The sequence below is a fragment of the Aythya ferina genome (genome assembly GCF_964211825.1).
Source record: "Aythya ferina genome assembly, chromosome: 6".
Taxonomy (NCBI): Eukaryota; Metazoa; Chordata; class Aves; order Anseriformes; family Anatidae; genus Aythya; species Aythya ferina.
Window position 1 is genome coordinate 24,536,536 of NC_140303.1, and position 22,933 is coordinate 24,559,468.

At 35.1% G+C, this 22,933-nt stretch overlaps 1 protein-coding gene across 12 annotated transcripts in view; it reads right to left on the reverse strand.

Annotated features, from left to right (window-relative positions):
* Nucleotides 1–22,933, reverse strand: part of SLC4A10 (solute carrier family 4 member 10) — a 181,171-nt gene that overhangs the window by 115,412 nt on the left and 42,826 nt on the right. For 3 of the 12 annotated variants that reach the window (XR_014694506.1, XM_084524189.1, XM_084524187.1), the window contains exon 1: nt 5,903–6,252. The exons of 5 other annotated variants lie outside the window; for them this stretch is intronic. Coding sequence is in view for 5 of the 7 variants with exons in the window: in XM_084524189.1 (XP_084380315.1) it covers nt 5,903–5,983 (81 nt within the window). In the remaining 2 variants the exon portion in view is untranslated. Of the gene's footprint in view, nt 1–5,902; nt 6,254–22,933 lie in introns of those variants that run through there. 4 more of the 12 variants (XM_084524185.1, XM_084524195.1, XM_084524188.1 and 1 more) reach the window with 2 other exon arrangements.

Below are 22,933 nucleotides of genomic sequence, written 5' to 3' on the forward strand. Positions count from 1 at the left end.
ATGTTATATTACTGATATTATTACAACACTATTCATTTGTATTTTTTTCATACATTAGATTTTTCTAATGATCCCATAAACACACACAAACACACACCTATGAAATCTAAAATTTTATATTCAACAAATATTTTCCTGGAATAGGACTAGAAAAGTTGGAAGAAAAATAGGAAAACATTTTGCTGCTCAAATGCAAGGACAAGGTATTTCTCTGCTGTTTCACTTGCAGAGTTCAGTCAAGTAAAAAAAGAAGAATGACACTGCTTTTGCTGGAAAATTTTAGTCACAGGATTGGGGCATAAAACCAATAGTACTTTCATTAAAATAGTTTTAATTGCATTAAACATGGATGCAAACCACATGGGTATGATTTCTTGCATGTATTTTAATGACTGTGTGTATGCTTGCATAAAATTTTTAATAAAGAGAATTCAGACAAGTAAACTCATTATGTTATCAGGAGAGAATCCTGAATCACTGATGGCTCCTATATACATTATTTTATTTAGGCAGCTGAGGGGAGAGAGGGCAAGCTATTGAAGAGGAGTGAAGTTTTACAATTCTTCAACTCTCTCTCACGTAACTTAATGCTGCTTTACTTTTTCATTCAACGCACTCAGCTGAATATTTTGCACCAGCTGATGTTTGCTGCATCAGTTGAGAACATTTGAAAGCTCTGTCAATGTTCTGAGGTTAAAACAGAAATAATTTTTGGCAAGTTGACTAAAGACACAGCTTATGAATCCCTGAAGTTCATGTTCCCCATGGTTCACCGTTTTTTTTATTACTTATACCATAATTTTTATTAGTTATATCATACCAGATTATATCTTTTTATTCAGTTCCATTAATATTTACTTAGCTTCAACAAATTAAAATTCAACCTTTCCCTTTAGAATTAATTCTCTGCTCATTTCAATTGGCATTTGGGGACTCTGATTCCATACATCAGAAATTCTAAAACAGCAGGTTTCATCACTAACACAATTACTATGAGTCAAATAAAGCTGTTTTTCAAGCTTTTCTTCTCTAAAGGATTGCTAAAAAATATTACTATTTATAATTTTCAGTTCTTTCAGCCCTCATTGTTCAAAGATCCCCGTCCAAAATCTCCTATATTTGATAGACTAGTTCACAGATTATCCAAATTTCCTTCCCAGATAATATGAACCTTCCCCTCTACCCATCCTGGTCAAGACATACCTGAAGTATTTTGTCTAGTTCTGGGCTCCCATCTTACATGGGAGACACAGACATACTGGAATGAGCCCAGTACAGGGCCACGAAGGTGATTAAGTGACTGGAGCGTCTGTCAAGCAAGAAGAGGCTGAAATATCTGGGACTGTGCAGCCTGGAGAAGAAAAAGCTTAGACAGGACTTAGAGTGTACAAATAGGTGATTGTAGGGGAGAGTAGGGAGGGCTTAACCAGGCTCTTCTCAGTAATGCCCATTGACAGCATAAGGGGAAACAGGAACTAATTGAAATATGAGAAATTCCACTTAAACACATATGAAAAAAATGTTATGGGTGGTCAAACACTGGAACAGGCTACCCAGAGCAGTTTCAGAGTCTCCATTCTTAGAGATACTCAAAATCCGACTAGACACGGTGCTAGGCAACGTTGTCTAGCTGTCCCTGCTCTGAGCACGGGGTAGACTCCAGTTCCCTAGGCTCCAGGGGCTTGGATAACCTCCAGCTGTCCCTTCTAACCTCAACAATTCTGTGATTCTGCAATCATTTTTATTCTTACCAACTTTCCCCTTGATAAAATGCAAAAATTATATTTTTTCCTTGATTTAATGTACTTAGATTACTAGTGTCTGAATCTAAAATGATAAATAGTTCTACAAAGACTGTCACTAATACCAAGACCCCAATTCACAGACAAGGCAATCCAGTGATCCAGACAAAGTAGCAAGCCAGGCTAAATTTTTCTTTTCTGTTTGGTTTTGGGGTAGCCATTTTATTTATGTGGGACAGCGCTCCCTTAGTAAAATGAGAATAATAGTATTTCTCCAACTTACCATCCCTTACAATCCTGTAATAATGGTATGTACGTTTTAAAACCAATTCAAGTGATGGTCTTCCTTTCAGGATCAGACTGAAATCAGTAAGGTGCAATGGAAAGCATTATGTAGATTATTCTGTATATTAATTAGTAAAAAATCAATACAAACTATCAGAAATTACCAGAATTATGGTTCAGCTTCTACTTAAGCTTAGCTTAATTATCATGAGGGAAAAGACCATGATAACAGTAGTGAAACAGCACTCACGTTAATGTTGGCTTGTTGTTTGTTTTTATTGTTATTATTAACTTCTACAGATGAGCTACATAAAGCAAAATAAACACGGTCTTGCAAAGAAACAAGAAACAGGATGAGCAACTCCTATCACCATTACTAGAGCAGGAAAGGGGTATGAGACAGACAGACCATTGCTTCTTCTACCAAATGCCATTCTGTGTAACGCATAGCCACTCGTTTTTACTGCATTAATCTGTAACCTTCCCCGCTACTCCCTCTTAGGAGTTTCGAGCTCTACAGGAATTGGTTGGAACTAACTATGACTATTTTAAATGGAACACATTACTGGGCCATTATTGCTGTGATGTGTTCACAGCAAGTTTCCACATCTTCATATGTCCCAGCAAAACTCCTTCAAATAGTCTTCCCTCAGAATGATCACACGGTGATACTCTTGGAGTACAAACTGATAGAGTCATTGAGCAATGTATTTTGTGACCCTGTAGGCAGCTATTGCATACTTATTTTATGCTACATTCTGTTTAGGGCTTTCTGATACGCTTACACTAAGCCCACCCCAAAACAGGTCATTAGGCCCAGTGATGGGGTATATGAATTAAAGTACTAAATGAGAAGAATCTGACTAGGGAACAGGATAATCTCCTGGGAGGTAGACTGATGTAGGACAAGAGAAACTGAATTCTCACTCTGAAATTACTATTTGTTTCTCGTGTTCTTTTGCCATTTGTAAAAGCTTGGCCACAATCTCTCTTTTGCCCTAGTGTTATCATGTCCTTAAAAATTGGCACTATTAGGCATGAAAAGAGTCAGTAGTGTGGAATTAAAATGGCAATCAGAAGTAGGCAAAAGCATGGTCACACGCAACTGAGTATGTACATGCGTGTGAGCGTCCATGTTTAGAATTGGTAAATGACACCAATACCAGGCTTCTCACACAACTCACTAGTTAACACAGTTCCTAAAACTTCCATACAGAGCTTTGATCCTTCATAAGATCTTTATCATCAAGTTTCTGAAAATATGAATGTTTAAAGATTGGGAAACACACTATACTCACAGATGTGTATTCAAAATTCATGGTCAAGGGGAAGGAGTTCTTTAGTTAGTGAGACCCTTTCTAACGCAGCATTCTACAAAGTGCACTTTCAAACACAGGTGCAACCAACTTGGTCTGAGGAGGGGAGGTAAAGTTTTAAAGAATGCACTAAAAAAAGCCTTGTGTTAGGTGATGCCACTTACACTGCCATTGGATAATGGAGAGCTAAACAAACAAAACTGTTTCTATAGTTTCAAGTTTTCAGATAACTTCTGTCTAATTCCCTTCCCTCATGCGTCTCTACCTGGCTGCAATTCCTCCTCTTACAAGAACTTTACCTCCTTCATAGATTCCTTAGGAGTAGTATTCTATTGTCTCCCCAAATGAAGAAGCACCTAATGGGAGTATGGCCTTTGACTGAAATAACATACTCAAACTCACTTAAAACAGTTGGTCACATTGGTATTTCAAAATGAAATGACCTAAATGCAGACTTCCTCAAGCTAACATTATTTGCCAATTTATTTTGCTCTGTAGATAATTTCCATACTAAGCCTGCCACAATGCATGTCTACTGCATTATTTTGGGATTACCAATGTCACATTTTGAAAACAGAATACAATTTGCAGAATTAATATAAATGATAAAACAGAATCCAGGGTAAGTACATGGCATACTGTTATAGCTTCCACTTACGCAAAATTTCAGGAAGATCTAATTATTTTTAATGAGCAAAGGAAACTCCAGGAAGAACTTCAAAACACAGGTAAGTCAAGATTTTAAATTATACTTGAATAAGAAAACCAAAGAAGCTGGGGGGAGGATTGGTCCTTTTAAAATGGCCTCAAATACCCCGCAAAGCAGCAAAATACCATGAAACCAATACTTTCAGGAATTTCATTCCAATGCCAAGAAACAGAATGTACTCATTGTGACTAATGCATTAAAACACTGAAAATAAATTCTAACAGATTAAAAAGATCTTGTAACAAGTGAAAGGTATACTGAAATCATTCCAAACCTAATCAAGCTTAAGAGTAGGGAAGTCTTTTCCCATTATTATTAAGAATGTAAGCTGGATAAGTAGACTGGGAAACTATAAATTATGGGCAGTAAGAGTAATAAAACATTTTTTAGAAATATGTTTTTAATTAAAAATGAGAAGATAGCCATTTTTACTGAAACTACTTGCTGTACATTCTCGAGTTTGGTCTTCTGTGGTCTCCCACACATATTCATTTCCAATAAAATGTTATTAAACTGGGATGAAACTGGAATGCAGTTCTAAATGCAAAATCAAATCCATGTTTTTCCATGTTTACATTTTTAGGTGAAAATATGAAAATATTTTCAAACCTTTATCACTTAATCCTGAGCTTTGGGGTCAGGAAGTACTAATCACCCCTGCCAATCTGCTGTCCAGTTACATGTGCAAACTGTTGTTTCACAAGAATAAAGCAAGCAACAGAAATATTGCACATTACTTTCAGGCTTCAGCTGAGCTTTTAAAACACATGGCCAAATACGTTGCCATGGAAATGTTCTGCAAATACATCTAGAATTTCTTAAGATGGAGCTGAACATCGTTTTTGAAAATAAACTTCTCCTACAAATTCTATGAAATATAATTGCTGTATGCTGTATTCAAGGGCAATAAAATAGGAACTCTTCAATGGCTATTATCTACCATTTATAACGCCTAATGTGATAACAGTATAACTAATACCATTCTGTCCTTCATACATGAAATTAGGCCACTATCTTCCTATGTAAAATACCCATATACTTGTTTTCTTTTATGTTCTTGGACTTTCCTATCAGTCACCACAATAGATTAGCAGCTCCCAAAGTACCAGCCTTGCAATAAAGTTGGCAACAATTATAAACAAAAAGGATAAGTAAAAATTAATTTGGTTTTAAACAACATTCTAAATATTTAAGTTATTAATCTTCCATTTTACAACCCATTAGTATTAGTATGCATCACTGAGCATAATAATTAAAAAGGGGAGAGTTATCTTGCCAAACTTTAAGCGTTATGTTCAGTGAGCTATTTTTAAATCTGATTTGAAACGAAAGGGAAAAAAAAAAAAAAACCTACTACTGCAAAATGAAGTAAGATCTGTGACTGCAGAATAGCTCAGCTCTGTTACACAATGTGATACGTTCTTTTAAATAACCTGCCACTGTAGGTAAGAGTTGCCCTACACTGTGCTTCATCTGACAAATAAACACATTCACACAATAGCATTGTGTTGCCATGTAAAGACAAAGCAAAATAAAACTGCAATACAGCCTTGCCATTTTACTTTACAGCAAAGGCATAACCTGCTACAGTGACTTAGTTAAAAGAAATCATATTCACAATAAAAACAGGTTGAAAATATATATGCAATAACCTTACATTGTTCAAATAGCAATTCACAACACATTAGATTTCCATGATATACATTGCTCTGCTTATGTAAACAGTCTACCCTATAAATCCTGTAGCAAATCCAACATGAAGCAATTACACAGACAAAGAGACTGTAAATGACCTAAAACTGTAAAACAAACCCTTGTGTTAGAAATATTAGTAAACTATGAGGTCATACCTGATGACTTAAAGACTGTAATGTCTCACCGGTTCCAAGCTGCATGACCTTTCTATTTCCAGAGACCCCCAAAAATTGCATTTCCTGTCTCACAAAAGTGCATCACAGACCCATCTATCTTTCAAAATCTTCTGGGCTAGTGAAGAAAGCATTAACAGCCATTCTGTCCATCAGTAAGTGCTGGAGTCATCACCCTCAAGATATCAGATCTTAAATATAGTTTCCTCCGTGCAGTTACAGACATCCAGTAGTCAAGGAGGCTGACACAGCTATATCACTGATGCTGCTAATGCCATCTGAAAACAGTAAGCTTACTGCTTAAAGCAATCCTGCATCATCCAAACAGAACAAGCCACATCCTTCAACTCCTCACTAGCGTTTTTTTTATAAAACCTAGAGCTGCCATTATAGATTTTGTTTTCATCTGTGGTCAGCTAAAGGAGAAATTAGATATTATGCAACCAGCTTTGCATTAACAAAAGAAAAGCAGCAGATGAAATGACATATCGAGGTTATCAAATTTTGCTTGCATGACCACTCCTCAACAAGCAGTATCACCATTCAGAAGCAGCATCACAATCTGATCCAAAGGAAAATTACCAGAAAGAAATTACAAACAATTTACAGGCAGCAAGGCATTTAAATATCTCTGTGGTACCGAAACAGCTATTTTGTGCAGCCTTATAAATCTGAGTCTCCAAAATTGAAAACATTGCTTGCCTAAGTATTTTGGTGTTTATTTTCAAGAAATTGCATGATCACTGCATTGTTTCCATTACTCCCTGCTAGCAGCCAGAAAACAGCATGCCTTGAAAATGTGCCAGTATTATGACAGCAAAAATGTGTTTTGATATCAAACAAAGCAATCATGCATGGGTTTTTTTCTGATACTAGAGACCTTTCAAGCTAACAAATGCACAGTATCCTCCTTAGTAATTTTTAAACAGTTAGGACTACACAGTAATAACCAGACTTTTTATTCAAAGATGTATTTGATGCAATTGTAAAGCAAAATAGATTCTTACTTAAAATTATTGCTTATATTTGTTTGTGCTATCATTCTAGCAACAAACTTGTGCAAACAAAAAAAAAAATCCCAACACAGAATTAGAAAGAAATATTGCAACCAATACACTAGAAAAGTTTTCATTTCATAACTCTTCTGTATTCTTGACCCAATGAAAAATTACTAGCACTGGCACAGTGAGAAAGTCCTCTAGTGACAGGCTGTGCATAACATTAAACACACAGGAACATTACCTCAACACATGCTAAACACATATTCCTAGTGAATGAGTTTTACAGACAAATAAAACTTGGGGAAAAAGACAGAAATCATTCTTAATTAAACTATATTGGCTCAAATAGCTTGCATGTTTTCAAATTAATTTTGATGTCCTTCTTTACTTTGAAATACAAGCAGAAGCTGAAAGTAGGAGCAAATGGTTCTAAATTAATTCACCCAGATCATATTCTGTTAGTTTAACATTATTATTATACACTTGTAGTAATTGCTCTTTTGAGCAACTTACAGTTAATCAAGTTTGGCTTACAGTCATTCACATTATGACACTGATAATAGCAAACTGGTCTCATCCATGAATACCACGTATCTCCCTTTAGAGAGAAAAATTGTCTTCTATAAAATTTTAATTGTTTCACTTCATACAGCATGCTACTGCCTCAACATAAGGACTCTTCACCTACAGGGAAAGGAACTCACTTAGTCACACATTCCTAGAGGGTCTCCACTGGCATGTGGTTAGGTATAGAAAATTCCTGGCTAAGGTAGCCATCTTCAGTAACAGATGCTAGTTAGCAAAGCCCTAGGAGGCTTTAAGTGCACAAGGGAACCAAATCAGGCCAGACTTGACACTGCTTTTTATATTCTCCAAGAGAGTTAACCTAGAGGCCTAACAACCTGATGCTACTATTTCAGTCCTGATGATAGTGGCAGTCAGGGCGCTGCTTCAAACACTGGCAATGTTCTTGAAAGCTGACACTTCCAAAGTGCTTCCAGAATAATTCATGAATCCACTTTCAACCAAAAAAAAAATTACTAAATTCTGTGCACTGGATATAAATACATATGCAAGCAGACAAAAAGCCCTTCAGAAAATAGACTGGAGTGATTCAGCAATAAAAGAAGAGGAAAATTGCTTTCCCTGATCAGTGTGGAATAGGAATATCTCTCAAGTTAATATTTTCATTTCAAAAGATAATTTAAAATAAATGACGATACATCATTTCTAAGTAATTACTAAGTATTAATGTATTTATTCCTATGCAAACACTCAGTTCTTCAATGCTATATTCAGATCAGTAGCTGCTTACACCTACATAGGGGAGTACAACCACAGGAGTACAGTCCATACACTGCTGACAACCTTTTCTAAGACCCCACATGCCACGCAGCCAGTATACAGAGGCCAGCACCATGATATTAAAAAAGCAAATGACCAAATAAAGAAAATTGGAAGTTGCCAACTCACCTCTCATAAATACTATGTAGGCTCTCTCTATGCTAATCTATTACATGATGATCTCCCTTCAAAGAGTGAAAACACACAAAGCTAGGAGATACAATCACTGATGTCAGAAACATAATTTAGAATTTCTATGCACAAGGACTACAAAATCTCTCTGCAGTTGGAGATGTGAAGAACTCATGAGGCAATAAGGGACATTATAGAATAATATCTCCCTGAGTTAGGTTAAAATCTCAGTACAAATTCTAAATGCACTTAGAAGTATACAGTATTTCTTTGTGCATATTATCGCAGCTGCAGCAGCTTTTCCCAAAAGATATTCCATATTTTAATTCATGGCAATATAATTACCATTTTGCAAATGTGAAAATTTTAACATTTCATTAGCAATGGGTATAGACAGGTGTAAATACAATAACGTTTTATAGTTATTTGACAAATGTTAAAGCAAAAAGCTGATAGTCCATTCCCTTTGGAGAATCAACAGGTATCTCTTTACAGCATACAGAAGCATTATTCACAATATACAGTTTGATCTTATTTTATTTTTTCTTCAGAGAAAAAGAGCAAGAATTAAAAAAAAAAAAAAAAGGCAAATTCAGAGTTCCTATGGATTATGTAAGATGAAACAACGGTCACTCTGAATCCATCACAAACCAGCTTTATGTCAGAGACCTGACAAAAGCAGGTAGCAAGTAGACAGCAGAAGATCCATCACTCAACTTTTGAGATTCAATTTAAGTCAGATTTGCGAGTACTAGCAATCATGACAGAGAACATTTGAGATCAATTAAAAGTATCGCAGATTATAAAAGTAAGGTGAAATGATGTAGTGCTGTACCAAACAAGCTGGAAGAAAAACACTGAGACATATTCCTCAGCAACATTTTGAAGAAACAACTTTACTATGTGTATTAGTGGCTACAGCACAAGCAATATGAACGATGCCAAAAATCACAGTTCGGGTTTGTTCAAAAAGCTTCTGATGACAGTATTAGAAAGCACTGCTAATACAAGAGAAATGGAACATCAACAGGAAGACTTGAATTACTTTTAGGACCACAAGAATAAAACTGAGGTAAAATTTAATAATGCAAAATGCAATGATGTGAACTTAAGATCACTGAGTTTCTGCTAGAAATTGAGAGCTCGGGAGCTGAAAACCACAGTGGGAGAACTGAGGGGGCAAAAGCTGATCACAGAGTAATTATGAGCTACCAATGTGATGTCCCTATGGAAAAGGAAATGAAATCTTTAAATTACCAGAGAAGATATTTCTCATATACAGATATCAATATTAATGCAATAATATGAAGCTTATTAAAAGCATATTGTTCATGATTCTGATCATCTATGCTTAAAAAAATTAATTCAAACTGCAAGAGATAAAGACTTCTACAAAGGTCAAGGAAATTTGGAGAAGAAACTGAAAGGGTTTGTTTTGCTTAGCTTAACAAAGTAAAGACTAAAGGGGAGGTCTGTGTAACTGTGAAGATGCCAGTGACAAGGAAAAGCATAAATATTTGGTAAAAGAACTATTGTGAAACAAGCATAAATACATAAAATTTGTAATGCTGTTAGTTTGGGTGTTGTTTTCACTACCTATCAGAAGCTGAAGGTAAGAGCAAGAAACCAAAGACCAAGACTATGCCTTTCTTTCCTATATATTTGCAGGACAGGATCATGAAAATGCAGGGGTGAAGAAAAATAGCTGAAATTTAATGAACAGCAGGATTAGTAATGATAGCAGTACTGAGAAAATTCAAGAGACTAAACCTACTGGAAATAAGTTTAGAACCCTGAACCAAATTAAAAATAAATAAATAAAAGTTTAAAAATTAAATAAACACAAATGACTCAGCAACAGCTGGCTTCTGTACTGAAGACACCAAGGTTTCTTCTTGATACACTGAATGGTATTAGCAATATAAATAATTTCTCTTAACCAAAATAATTCATCAGATCTTAAGTTTCAGCTGATCATTTACATCAACACAGATTCAAAAATATCTTTGTACTTGAGTGGAATAAGCTCAAAAGTAATTAACGATAGCCTATTCCTCTTTAATCCTAATGAAAGGACTGTTTCTATTACCTTCCTTTAGTCTACATATTTCCCTCTTACTTAATTCTCCCATTAAATTACTGAGAGTGGGGCATGTTGTAAAATGTAAAAACCCTTCTCTAGGCAAAAAATAAATCCATTTAGAAAATATAAGTTTAAATTTATTAACTCTGTGAAATCTTGTGATAATTTATGGATATGCTTGCTCTGTTCTCTTGAATGAAATACTGTTCAAAGACTCTCCTTTTGCAATTATTTCAACAGGCATTACATAAATCTAATCAGCTCATCTGTGGATAACCATGACTGTGCTTAAAGGAAACTTGAAGTATTTATAAAACAAAATAGAAAATGAGCAGAGACAGACCTGAACCACCACTGCATAGTCAAAATGTACAAAGGAACTGCTTGGTTCCAACTTTTCCTAACAGTTAATACAGCAGTATCAAAATCTGACGCGCCAAATACCCCATAATCAATGTTTCTGCACCCTGGCACTAAAACTGAAGCCTGTATCCACTCTCTGATGATCCAGGTCGCTGCTGCTGACAAATTAGAATAAATGCATAACAAACAGTGGAAAGAAAAAGAAAAAGAAAAAGAAAAAGAAAAAGAAAAAGAAAAAGAAAAAGAAAAAGAAAAAGAAAAAGAAAAAGAAAAAGAAAAAGAAAAAGAAAAAGAAAAAGAAAAAGAAAAAGAAAAAGAAAAAGAAAAAGAAAAAGAAAAAGAAAAAGAAAAAAGAAAAAGAAAAAGAAAAAGAAAAAGAAAAAGAAAAAGAAAAAGAAAGGAAAAATATTTCTTACCGATATTTTAAATTCAAAAACATCTTGAAAATGCCTGGCAACCCAATCCCCAAAAGACAATGCAGGAGAAAGCAGAGATCCCCTGTGTTTCAGACTGTTGATGAACACAGAGTCTAAAGGTGTAGACATATACTAGTAATGCTATACTTGCAGTGTACATAAAAGAGATAGGTGCTTACATTTGTACTTGGAGAAACACAAAAAATAAATGCAAACAAAATCTCTCCATCGTTCGCAATTGTATGTTTTCTTTCCTAGCAATATTATCATTTTCTAGACTGTATGACTTTAATATTTGTAAAATCAAAAAATTTGTGAAATGATAAATTTTAAACTTTTGTCTACAAGGTTATATATAAAATGACCATGATTTTCCTTTCAGACTTTGCAGAAAGCAACGGTTTTTACCTTTTTAAGCACCTCAACAGTATTTTAACTTATGCCATAGCCTGTGAAAAACTTTATTCTTTTATTAAGCAACTAGGACATGGCTGACCTCCAACCACTAGGGAAGCTAATATTGACCATAAGAAAACATTCTCCTATCCCCAGAAGGTCCCCAGAAGCAGAGGGTGGAGTTTAGACTCCATGTTGTACAGGGCAACATAAATTTATTTTCCTCACAAAAGAAAAAATAACAACTTGATCAATAATGCTGGAATCTGATTATCAAAGCAAGTGCTGCCTGCCTTTCTACAGAAGGAACAGGACAGATGATGATGCTCTGCGTATCTCCCAAATATTAAGCAATATAACTAGGCTGCACCTTTGGTATTGCACAACTTGTACCTTTCTTTCAATTTCAACCCTTTTCATCTCTCCCTTGTCCCTGAAGACGAAGAAAAACTCCTTCCTCTTAAGAAAAAATTGTCAGTTCACTAATTCTAGCTTCTTAAGCGCCTCAGAAGAGATCTGACTTTTCTAAATATTTTGCATTAAAAAGTTCTCTTTCAAGGAAAAGAAATGTTAAATTTTGACATATAATTACCATTATCCTCTCTGCTGGCAGAAAATGATGGCAAAATGCCAACTTGCTTGTCTGCTATAGATAAGACATTTCCAAGCTTCCATCCTTCCCTTTAAAGAAAACAGAAGGGGAAGACCAGCCAGGAGAAAGCCTACCCTGTCAGCTGATCCTGTAAGAAATAAAATTAATATTCTCCTAGCAGAAATCATTTTCTTCTGAGCCTGAGGTAAATGATATGCTTTACCATATGTTATGATGGTCCTTTCAAGAATGACAAATTTGATGAATTTTTCCTGGATGGTCTTTCTCTCAATTCAATCTCTTCTCATCACCTCCAGCTTCTGCTGCAGGCAAACTCTCAAGGGGCATAAATCAGCATAGCATCACCAAATTATATAACTTCTACCCACTGGGGATTTAGCCCCTTCCACTTCAGATTCAGCACAAAAAAAAAAAAAAAAAAAAAAAAAGTGCATTCTTCAATAATCTCTTTGATCTGTGTATAATTACCATGACCTATTGCTGAGCCTCGACACCGATACACTCATGAGCAGAAAATCTAGCCATTTTTCTTAAAGGAAGACCTCTAAAAAGACTATATCCACTCACAAAATACACAGAAACAGCTCTAAATCAGTAAAAGTGGTTCAATTCCACAAGTGAGAAAAAAAAAAAAAAAAAAAAAAAAAAAAAAAAAAAAAGATTTGTACAAGCTTCTTCAGAGTATATAAAAATACTGGCATACTGTTACTTTGATTACAGACTCAGCTGTGCACTTCTCCTTAGTTTACCTATACATCTAAGCATTAGGAATGTCTGAATATTATTTGTCATAACAAAATGGTGCACATGGAGAGCAAACGGGCTAAGATTAACTGCACCAGCTCTGTCCTGCCATCCGTCTCTGGGAGACAGAGAAAAGCTATTCAAGCAGTACATGCCTAACTAAAAGCTAAACTTGTTATTTATGACTGCAGGCATCCACAGCCTAGATAGGCACTGGGTTAGGGACAGTCCTCCTTTTGTTGATGTAGGAAGAAGACAGGGGAGAAAGAGAAGTCCCCCAAACTTGGAGTAGGCCCCAAAGGATGCTAACATTAGGACACTGGATTGAATTACGAAATCAGAGAAACAAACTAAATAGGCTATAGAAACTAGACAAATTCATAGATGGAGAAAAGGGAAGAAAATCATCATTTCCTACAACAATTCAAAATGCTTTAAAACTGTAATTGCCCACACATTGTTTTAATATTTAAAACACAATTTACACCCAGTAATGCAAGGGTAAGAATAAAAACATTAAGATACCAAGAAAGAAAAATAGCTAATGGTTGCTTCAAAGATAGAAAACTAGGACAAATGTCTGTTGGAAGATACAGAGTCTCCCATAGGAGTTTCAAAAGTCAGACACTGCCTGCTTTTAAAGTTAAACTGCCTTTCAGCTAACTACTTCAGTACATGATACTTGTTAAAGAAGCAAAGCGGAAAGGCCAGAGAAAGGTAAAAGAAAAGCGAAATGCAGAAAACATAATACTTAGGGACACATTCCAGTCATGGGGACTTCCTTGTTTTTGAAGGGGGATTGGCAATTTCATATATGCTTATGTTACGATGGTAAGCAACAACAAGAAAAATAAATTAGTCAATTCTTGTAAATATTATTCAAAAGAAATGAATACACAGTTATATTAAACACTGTTTCCTGCTGTAAGAAAAGAGAATACTGCAAACGCCAGAGTGAAATTGTAATACCTGGAGTGCAATAGCAGATCTTGAACAGCACCTATTGTGAAGACTCCTTATCCTTAAATAAAAATATTAACTGTGGCATTGTGTGACTGTTAAAACTTTGTTTAGCCAAAGGTGCAAGGACTTTTTTCCATGATTGTCTATAGTCATTCTTTCCTGGGTACATATATGCTATATACACACACAAGGAATGTATACCATTACTGATCCTAAAATATTCCATGACTTTGGGCTGCCTACCAGATTTCTTGTGCATTACACAGAAAACATAGCTATTGGTTGACAGTGTAAAACCTAAATGATCAGACCTATAATGATAATGAACCTCCTGCTTTGTCCTGAAAGAAAAATTCAGCAGCAATCAACTTTGCCTTTCCTTTTTCCTCTGCCTCAGAGAGGCAGAAAGAAAGAGTGGTGTGAACAGCTTCCTAAAGAATAATGATGGCTGATGGGAGGTCCCTGAATTAGATAATATCTTTCCTACTTTTATCTCCCTCCAGTGATCATCAGTGGGACCGTCATATATCCTCCACTGTCTTGCTTTCTTAAAGACTTACTGTTTTCGAAGTCAGGGAGAAAAAAGCACAGACAAGTTCTGAAGGAAATCCAAGGCTGCGTGGTACGAGATGACAGTCTGCTTCTGCAAGTGAGTATTAATTATACTGCCTGATAATCTCCCCTACTCAAAACCCTTTTTAAAACTGTCAGTTATTTTACAGCTGTGAGCCAGGTTCCATAAAAAATTCAGAGAAAAGGGTAACTACAAAGCAAGGTCATTCTCACAACAAGACAGTTGTCCAGCACCCTCATCGTACAGTAGAGGGCACATGGCGTTAACCTGTGCTATATCCAATGTTTCAAAAGACATCATCTTAGGTACTTAGATTAAAATCTGATCACTGAGTTCTCAGACCAGACTCCGGAACTAAATGAAGACCTGCAGCAATACCAAATTTGTATTGATGGAAAGATGTGACAGTAATCCACCAGAGAAATAATAATAGACATTTTATTTAAAAAAGTGATAGGATTTCTGCTTTTCTTTTCATTACCCCATTTTCTTTTTAATAGGCACATCACTGAGGTATAAATGCTCTCATTATTGTAAAAAAAATTTCAATTTTTCATGCAAAAAATGTTATTCTATTTCCTTTGTCTTTACTGAAACAAATATTGACATTTAATACTGTGAAATTCACAGAGCTGATTAGAAGCTGACTTTGAATTGTCAGAACGGTCTGCACAAGAAGTGGTGCTAGCTTTACTATTTGGGACATTCAAAACTCAGCTGAATAAAATGCTGTTAATCTCCTGCACAAAGCCATCTTTTGTTATCAGTGCACTAAAAAATTGTAGTCAATATCACACTTCTTAGCATGTTCAGTCATATCATGCCTCAAATATCAGGTAATTAAAACACCTTACCTAAATATGTAACTACATCACTATCACACCATCAAACCAGATAGGTCTCTACATTATTCTGATTCTTGGACAGCTTAAGGAAAGAAGTGTTTAAATGCAGCTTACCATAAAAAAAAAAAAAAAAAAAAAAAACTTCTAGGAAACTTGCCTACTATTTGCAATTTTGTTGTTAATAAAATCTTGAGGAGACACTAGTGACAGAATCATTGAACATTATAATTATCGAGCTTGTTTTTCCAAGCTTCCAAATTAAATTCCAACAGATGACCTCTACATTTTGACTAAGTTCTACTCTTATTACATAAAATTTTATGTTTGCTCTTCCTTGCTTGTGCTGTCATGCACTTCTACCAACTTGACATTCCTAAGTCTAAGCCTATTTTCCAGGTCATCGAGATGACTTTTGTGCAATGCCTTACAGCCACTGGTCTTTATACCTAGTTGGCACTGTGCTCACATGGAAACTTATACCACCTATCACTTTTGTTACCAATGAGGTAAAGCCTTCTGATCTTCTAAAAAGAACTTCTAGACAATTTGAAGCTTTTTAGAGACATGTTCATGTTTGTTAACCACACAAAATGTTTTTGAGCACCTGGTACACTACCCAGATGGAATACAAAACAATGTCAAAGGCTGACCACCAACCTCTCAGATGTTCATCAAGCCAAAAATTCTTACATGCAATCAAGCATAATGGGCCATTCTGGTCATGCAAAACAGAAAATACACTGGCCAGACAAGAGACGGGTCTATTTCTTCTCAGCAAAATCTTTTTTTTCTCTTGTTTTGCCATTTTTCTTGTACATAATTTCATTTATAACATGATGTTTATAAAAGTCCAAGCAGCTATCAAAAGCCATATTAAAACAGCAGGTTCTTTTTAAAAAACATTTTTCAAGCAGCTTGAAAAAATAGCATTCAATAGTTATCTCTGATTTTAATAGCACAAGTGCAGATTTTTGCTGTTTGTTTAAGAAATACATGCATTGCATTTTATTAATGCATTTAATAATTTATTAATTTTATTAATTTATTAACTCTTATTAAGCAGTTTTGGTTTGAATCAGTGCTACCACAGAAGCAATGAAGGTGGGTAAAGGGCACAAAAAGCAGGAGAGAGAGCCTCAGGACTTCTTTTGCTCCTTCCCAGTGTGGAACCCTAGAAGGGCTCAGTGACACCTGACATCAGCAGGGTCCTGATTTCTGTTTGGTTCATCCCTTCTTTTGCCCCATCCAAGGACTTCCCAGGGTATCTCCCCCTGCTCATTTACCAGAAGGTTTCTGCCTGACCCCCCATATTGAGCACCACCTCTCTATGCAGTCTATCAGCTATTCCATATACTAAATTAATAAATATAAACTGTACTAATTATTCATACAGTCCAGTCTGACACGTTAGATTGAATGTCATGATTATCCTAAAGGTAGAAAGTGTTGAGTTTTACATAACATATTCATTAAATGTAGTGAAGTAATTAAAGTATGTTAATTAGGTAACAGACAAAAAGAACTTACTATTTGGTAGAGACTGGTCACTGTTAATACCTTGCATTGTGTTAATACCTTGGCTGTATTTTTATGCTTAATGAACAAAAGGGAAAAGCTGATTATTCAGAAAGCAGAAAAAAATCACATGTGTTACGTGTTGGAAAAATAGCCTCAGGTGACAGAGGAAACACATACCAATGGAACTGGCACTCTAACAAAGAAAGTATCATTTCAAAACCCATAAACACTGTGCTGTCACTGAGAATTTTACATATTCAGATTCCAGAAAGCAATACTTCATTGTTAATGATGCCAATAAAGTTATAAAAAAATGATTTTACTTGCACAAATTATCTGTTCTCCCTGTACTATGAAAATACTTTTTTCCCTTTTTTTTAATTTACTTTATGAAAAATGAGATTAAAGCTTTCATATAATACAGTCTAGTTATCAAAACAATTGAGAAGCAAGAAATTATTTATTATACTGCTAAGCACATGGAGTAAACGTTGATGGGAAAAATATATACATATGTCTGGCACATTCTGACCCACAGAATGCTCTATATGCAATTAAAATTTACTCTGGGCCCATATTAAAGCAATATTTTTTTTCTTCCATATTTTATCCCTCTGCTTTTCATGTGATTTGAAAGGGCATGAGCAAACTTAGAAAGCATTTTGATGTACGGTTATTAGGAAAAAAAAATAAAAATCCTGTTAGTCCTCCCAATAATAGTAAGGTCTGTACTTCATCAGGAGACAACTGGAACAATTACAGTAACAAAGGAGAGAGATGCTGGCTTTCATAAACTACTCAGGACAAAAGTAAACTACTTAATTTCTTTGTGAAGCTCAGCAACATATATTTCGTATCTAGGCAAATCAACAGCCACCTAGTCCTACAGGCTTTTTTGTTTTATATTAAATTTCCATTTGTGGCTAAAATTCTGCTGCTATATATCTTTGATTCAACAGGGCAAAGAAATTCAGTGTTTGACCAGATCCTTAACCTGGCCAAGGCCTGGGCTCAGGCACTGCTCTTGCCTCCCAGCTGCCCACTCACCTTTCCGTAGTTCTCTGTAAAACAGTCTGCACATCCAGCACCACCTAAAATACAGAGAGGGCCACTGCTTCATTTTCTAGCAACTCTGTAACACCATCCACCCTCTTTGGTACACTTGAACATGGGATCTGCTTCTTTCCCCGACCCCTTCACCTCCCCTTAGCCCAACCACACGCAGCTGAAAACAGCACAGTCACACCTGCAGATTTTGCTCTACCACCGTTTTCCACAAAATGGCGGCCACCCCTCAGGGAGGGCCTGAAGAGAACGACTGGAACGGACTCAAGCTCACAACAGACCACAAGATTATTATCCCTAATGCTTACTGCTTAAGTGTAAGCTTATTAACACCAATTTCTGAGCACTCAGTTGCAAGGTCTTTCTCCTCTCACTAGTTATGACCTTTCTGAGAAAATTTAGTCTCAAGTAAACTTCCTTCAAGAACACAGCACACCACTGCCCAGGACTAACACCTAATTAGAGAGGACAGCACACTAAGTACAAAGGGCAGACCACATTAACATGAGTTACATGCACATTCACAATATTCACCACTGTTGTATAAAGTTTCTTATATTAAGAATTAACAGAGGTGTCTAAAGAAGCAGTTAATTTTGTCTACAGTTTGTCCTTCAGAAGAATTCATGAATTTGGAACTGCAGAGTTTTTGCCAGGAGAAGCTTGCAACATTTCCTATAACATGTTTCTGTAACATATAAACAGCATCAAACTGCTCTGCAAGAATTCATGTATCTCTACTGGATGAGTTATTTCCCTCAGCACATGAATCCTTTCTGATCTTTTCTCCATGCAGTTCGGTTTACTCCTGAATATAGTTACCTGAAAAGGATTTATTACAAACAAGTCTAATTATGCCTATAATTATTTTCAATGAAGGATGCTGATCTAAATGAAACCCTGTGAGTACAAACAAACAAAAAAAAAAAAAAAAAAAAAAAAAAGCAGAACTTGATCCAATTCTATGTGATTTTCCCTGCTGTATTTGCACTGAAATATGACTAAAATGCAATGGGTGACAGGATTAAGGATATTACAATTCTTGATGAAGTTAGTGGAGGGAGAAACAGGGCAATGACAGTATGTGTATATTATTTAAACAAAATTTGAAATAACCACTTGGCAAAAGATTAAAATACACAAACTCAAAGGGTTTCATCTCTTAATGATTACAAATTAATAATTACAAACACAAGCAAGTCCCTTTCTTTATAAATTGTTGCTTCTTCCTGAAAACAGGAGGAAGCCTGTCAGTATGCAGGATACTTTAAAAAGTATTTAAGATTTGTAAACAAAGTTTACAAATGAAAACATTTGTATCAGTAAGTTAACCATTTAGGAAACAAAATATAGATGTCTGAAAACAAAAATTTCTTGAACCACAAAGAAGAGATGGGGGGCCTAATCAACTGTGCAAAATAACTGCAAAAGATTTTTTTTATTATTATTATTTTTAAAAATGACTTTAACAACAAGAACCCAGGAGCTCACAATAAGGAGTCTCTCGCCATCATTATAACATAATTTCTGGAATAAGCCAAGTAGATGAATAAACAATGATGGCTTTGCTTTTGTGAGACAACGATGTAACCTCATCCTTGCAAGGAGCTCAGGTACTAAGACGACAAGCATTACAATACTCTTTAAATTAAAAACATGTCCTTTTTAGCAAAAGGACAGATTGTTCACAGTTAGATTTCTGATCATGTTTTACCAATGACTGTGATTTGACAACTAACTGCTTTTAAGTTTCCTAAAAGAATCTTATGATTTTGTATAATTTAGCCTGTAGGCCAGAACTTAAATTTCTTTAAATTTACTTTTTGAATTTGGCTTAAAGAGCTTGAGCAGGTAAAGAAGGTGTGTTCGAATGCTCTGCAACCATCTTAATTTCATGAAACTGTCATGAAGTGCTCAACAAATATGTTCATTTAAAAAAGGAAAAGATGGCAAACGTAAAGCTTAAATGGTATAAGGATAGATGATGATAAAGTACAGTTTGTACTTCTTTGAGGGTTGAGAAGAATTATTTAGAGAATTATTTAGAATGGCATAAGCAAACATAATTCAAAACAGCATCAATAATTTTCCACTGTAAATTCAGATTAAAGTTCAGCAAGAACTTTCAAACAATTAGATTATGTAAGACTGTGAAACTGAACATACTAAATGAAATTGAAAACCCAACTTTCCAGACACCTAGAAGTGCTAGACAAAACACAAAGTAACAGCTGACTGTTTCCTCGTACAATTACTAGAAATAAAGAAATCATCTGTGTTGTCAGGAAATAAATATCCTCACTAATCTTACTCATTTACCTGATAACGGCTCACAAATAAATTAGCTTTTAATTTAAAAGGGTAAGAATATGTCTGACCTGAAGGAATCAGATAAAGAGACTCAATTAAATAATAATCAAGCATACATTTTCTGTTCATTCGTCAGCAGGATATAACCACATAAGGAGAGAAAAAAAACTTCCTTGATGTGTGACATAGTTTAAAAAGTCAATCTTGTTTTCCTATCAGCAAGATTAGAAAATGGATATCAAAAAACGTACTGCAAGGATTTACATAAGGCACTAATAATTCAACAAGAAAATTAAACAGAAGTATTTCTGAATGGTCGTAAATGAATTGTAAAAATAAGGGGATAAAGTTAAATATTCAGAACATTCTCAAATGTCATGAAAAATTAATAAGCATGAAAATCACTTTAAAAGAAGGAAAAACTGTCTTCATAGTTCATCCTCTAAATTTTAAAATGGGGTGCTGGGGAATATGCCAGAATATCTGCTACTAATGTATCAGAACAATTACTGTTGTGATTCTTCCAACAAAAACTTACAACTGTGATATTTATAACACTGAGCCTAAATATAAGCAAGCCTCCAAGCAAAAATACATTACTCAGATGATAAATGTCTTTCACTACATTTTTGTCATTTTGTTCTAATAACAGTTGCCCTATTTTCAGAAATTGTATATCATTCAGCCTTAACAAGTCTTTTCCAGAGGGAGAAAGACTATTAAATTTATTTTCCAATCATAACTAGTCGGAGAAAACTCTGTCTCCTTAAGTGAACATAATCTTTTGGTATGTAGAATCTTTTTTCCTTTAAAGCTTGGGTATTTAAACTATGAAAATAACCATATTTTTCCCAATGCAAAAAATAACCAAGCCAATGTTTCATGCCTATTTTGAAACTCCAATCAATTAGCTGGTGTCAAATTACGAACAGCAAAAAAATCACAATCACCTAAAAAAAATCCAGTTATGAGCAAGATAAGCATTTAAAAACTACATACTAATAAATTGGAAACTCTTGCAGTTCAAAATTTCTATTCTGTCCTTCCATTTCAAAATTTGACTACAGTCAAATTAAACCTAATTATTAAACCTAATACTAAACCTCCACCTACATTGGTTACAGTACATGCAACCAGTGATGCAGGGGTGCTATCCTCCTTTTTTGCTATCTCTTACAATCCTCATTTAGTCCATCCTGAGCATCCCAGGCCCATGACCAATATCTTCAACATATTTGCAATCAATGTCCAACTCTAGCTAGAAATGCTGATCCTAAAGAAATAGAGCATAGTTACATGAAATACTAAATGGCACTCTATGAACAGTGTAAAGGCTTCATCATGCTCTCCTAACACAGGTCACTAAGTATTTGAGACAGAGGCGGAAAAACATTTTTTTTTTTTCTGGAGAGAATCTGGTGTTATGATGAATTTCCACAGTAAATCAGCCAAATCCTGTTTTTTTTTAAAGTTCTGCAGTAGGGTCTTGTTTAACTAAAGCCTTTATTCTGTAAAAATGATGGTCATAACACTATACCTCCTTATGTAATAAAACCCTGCCATCAAGGAGCATACTGCAAAATTAAATTAAGAAAAAAAAAAAAAAAAAACCAACTTACAGGAAGGTATGTACAGAAAGCACTCAAATATTACGTTGTAAAGCTGATATTTCAGTGAAGTATCACTTACTGTAGTAACTGGATAAAGTTCCATGACAATTAATTAGACAAATTAACAACAACAACAAAAAAAACCTTCCAACTCTCACGTAATCCATTATGCAACCTTTCCAATGCATTATATAACATCAAGAAACCTCTGCAATGCACCAGTAATTCCATCTTCTGCATGGTATCATGCAGGTCCACCAGCAAGGCCACCTGTGATTCACTGGGGTGAAATTATTCACCTTGGAAGTGGAAGACACCTGTTCAAGGGCTCTCACAGTTGTTGAAGAGAAACTGCCACTAGATCACTTATGCTTTAAAAGAGTACTCTACAGTAAAAAACAGTCACACTACTTTTTTCTTGTTTAGATTAGAAGTCTCAAAAATTTTAGAAACATCAGAACAAATTGTAGCAGCAACTCTAAAATTATTTCAGCAGTATGAATTGAAATTTCCCTACTCCTCATAAAGAATAAGAACTATGAAATATACATGTAGATGCTAATTGAGTAGAATTTTAAGTCTCTCAGATTGATCCATTCTGGATATAGTGAACCAGAAGATATTCTCACACGAGAAGCGGACACTCCAGAGTACACTTGTATTTTAGTCTATGCCCATCTTTCCTACCTCCAACTTAAACATCTTCATATACAAAGAAATAAATGAGAAAATAGTATTTTTTTAAATGAAAACCAGTCAGCAGAAAGTATCCCATTAGAGTGATCACAAAGAAAATGCAGTTTGAGAACAGACTCATTATTGCTGAAGGGAACAAAAGCTAAAATGTACCTAGAGAAGCAAACATCTTTAATCACTTGCCTAACTAAACGCACAGCAGACTTTGCCACAGGCACCTTACCTCTGTAGCCCTCTCCAGGTTCTGCTCTTTTGTACTACATCCTAGGCAAAGCAGCTCAAGTTAAGACAAAACAAATACGAACATTATTTAAATGAACTTGTAGGAAATTCTAGTTTA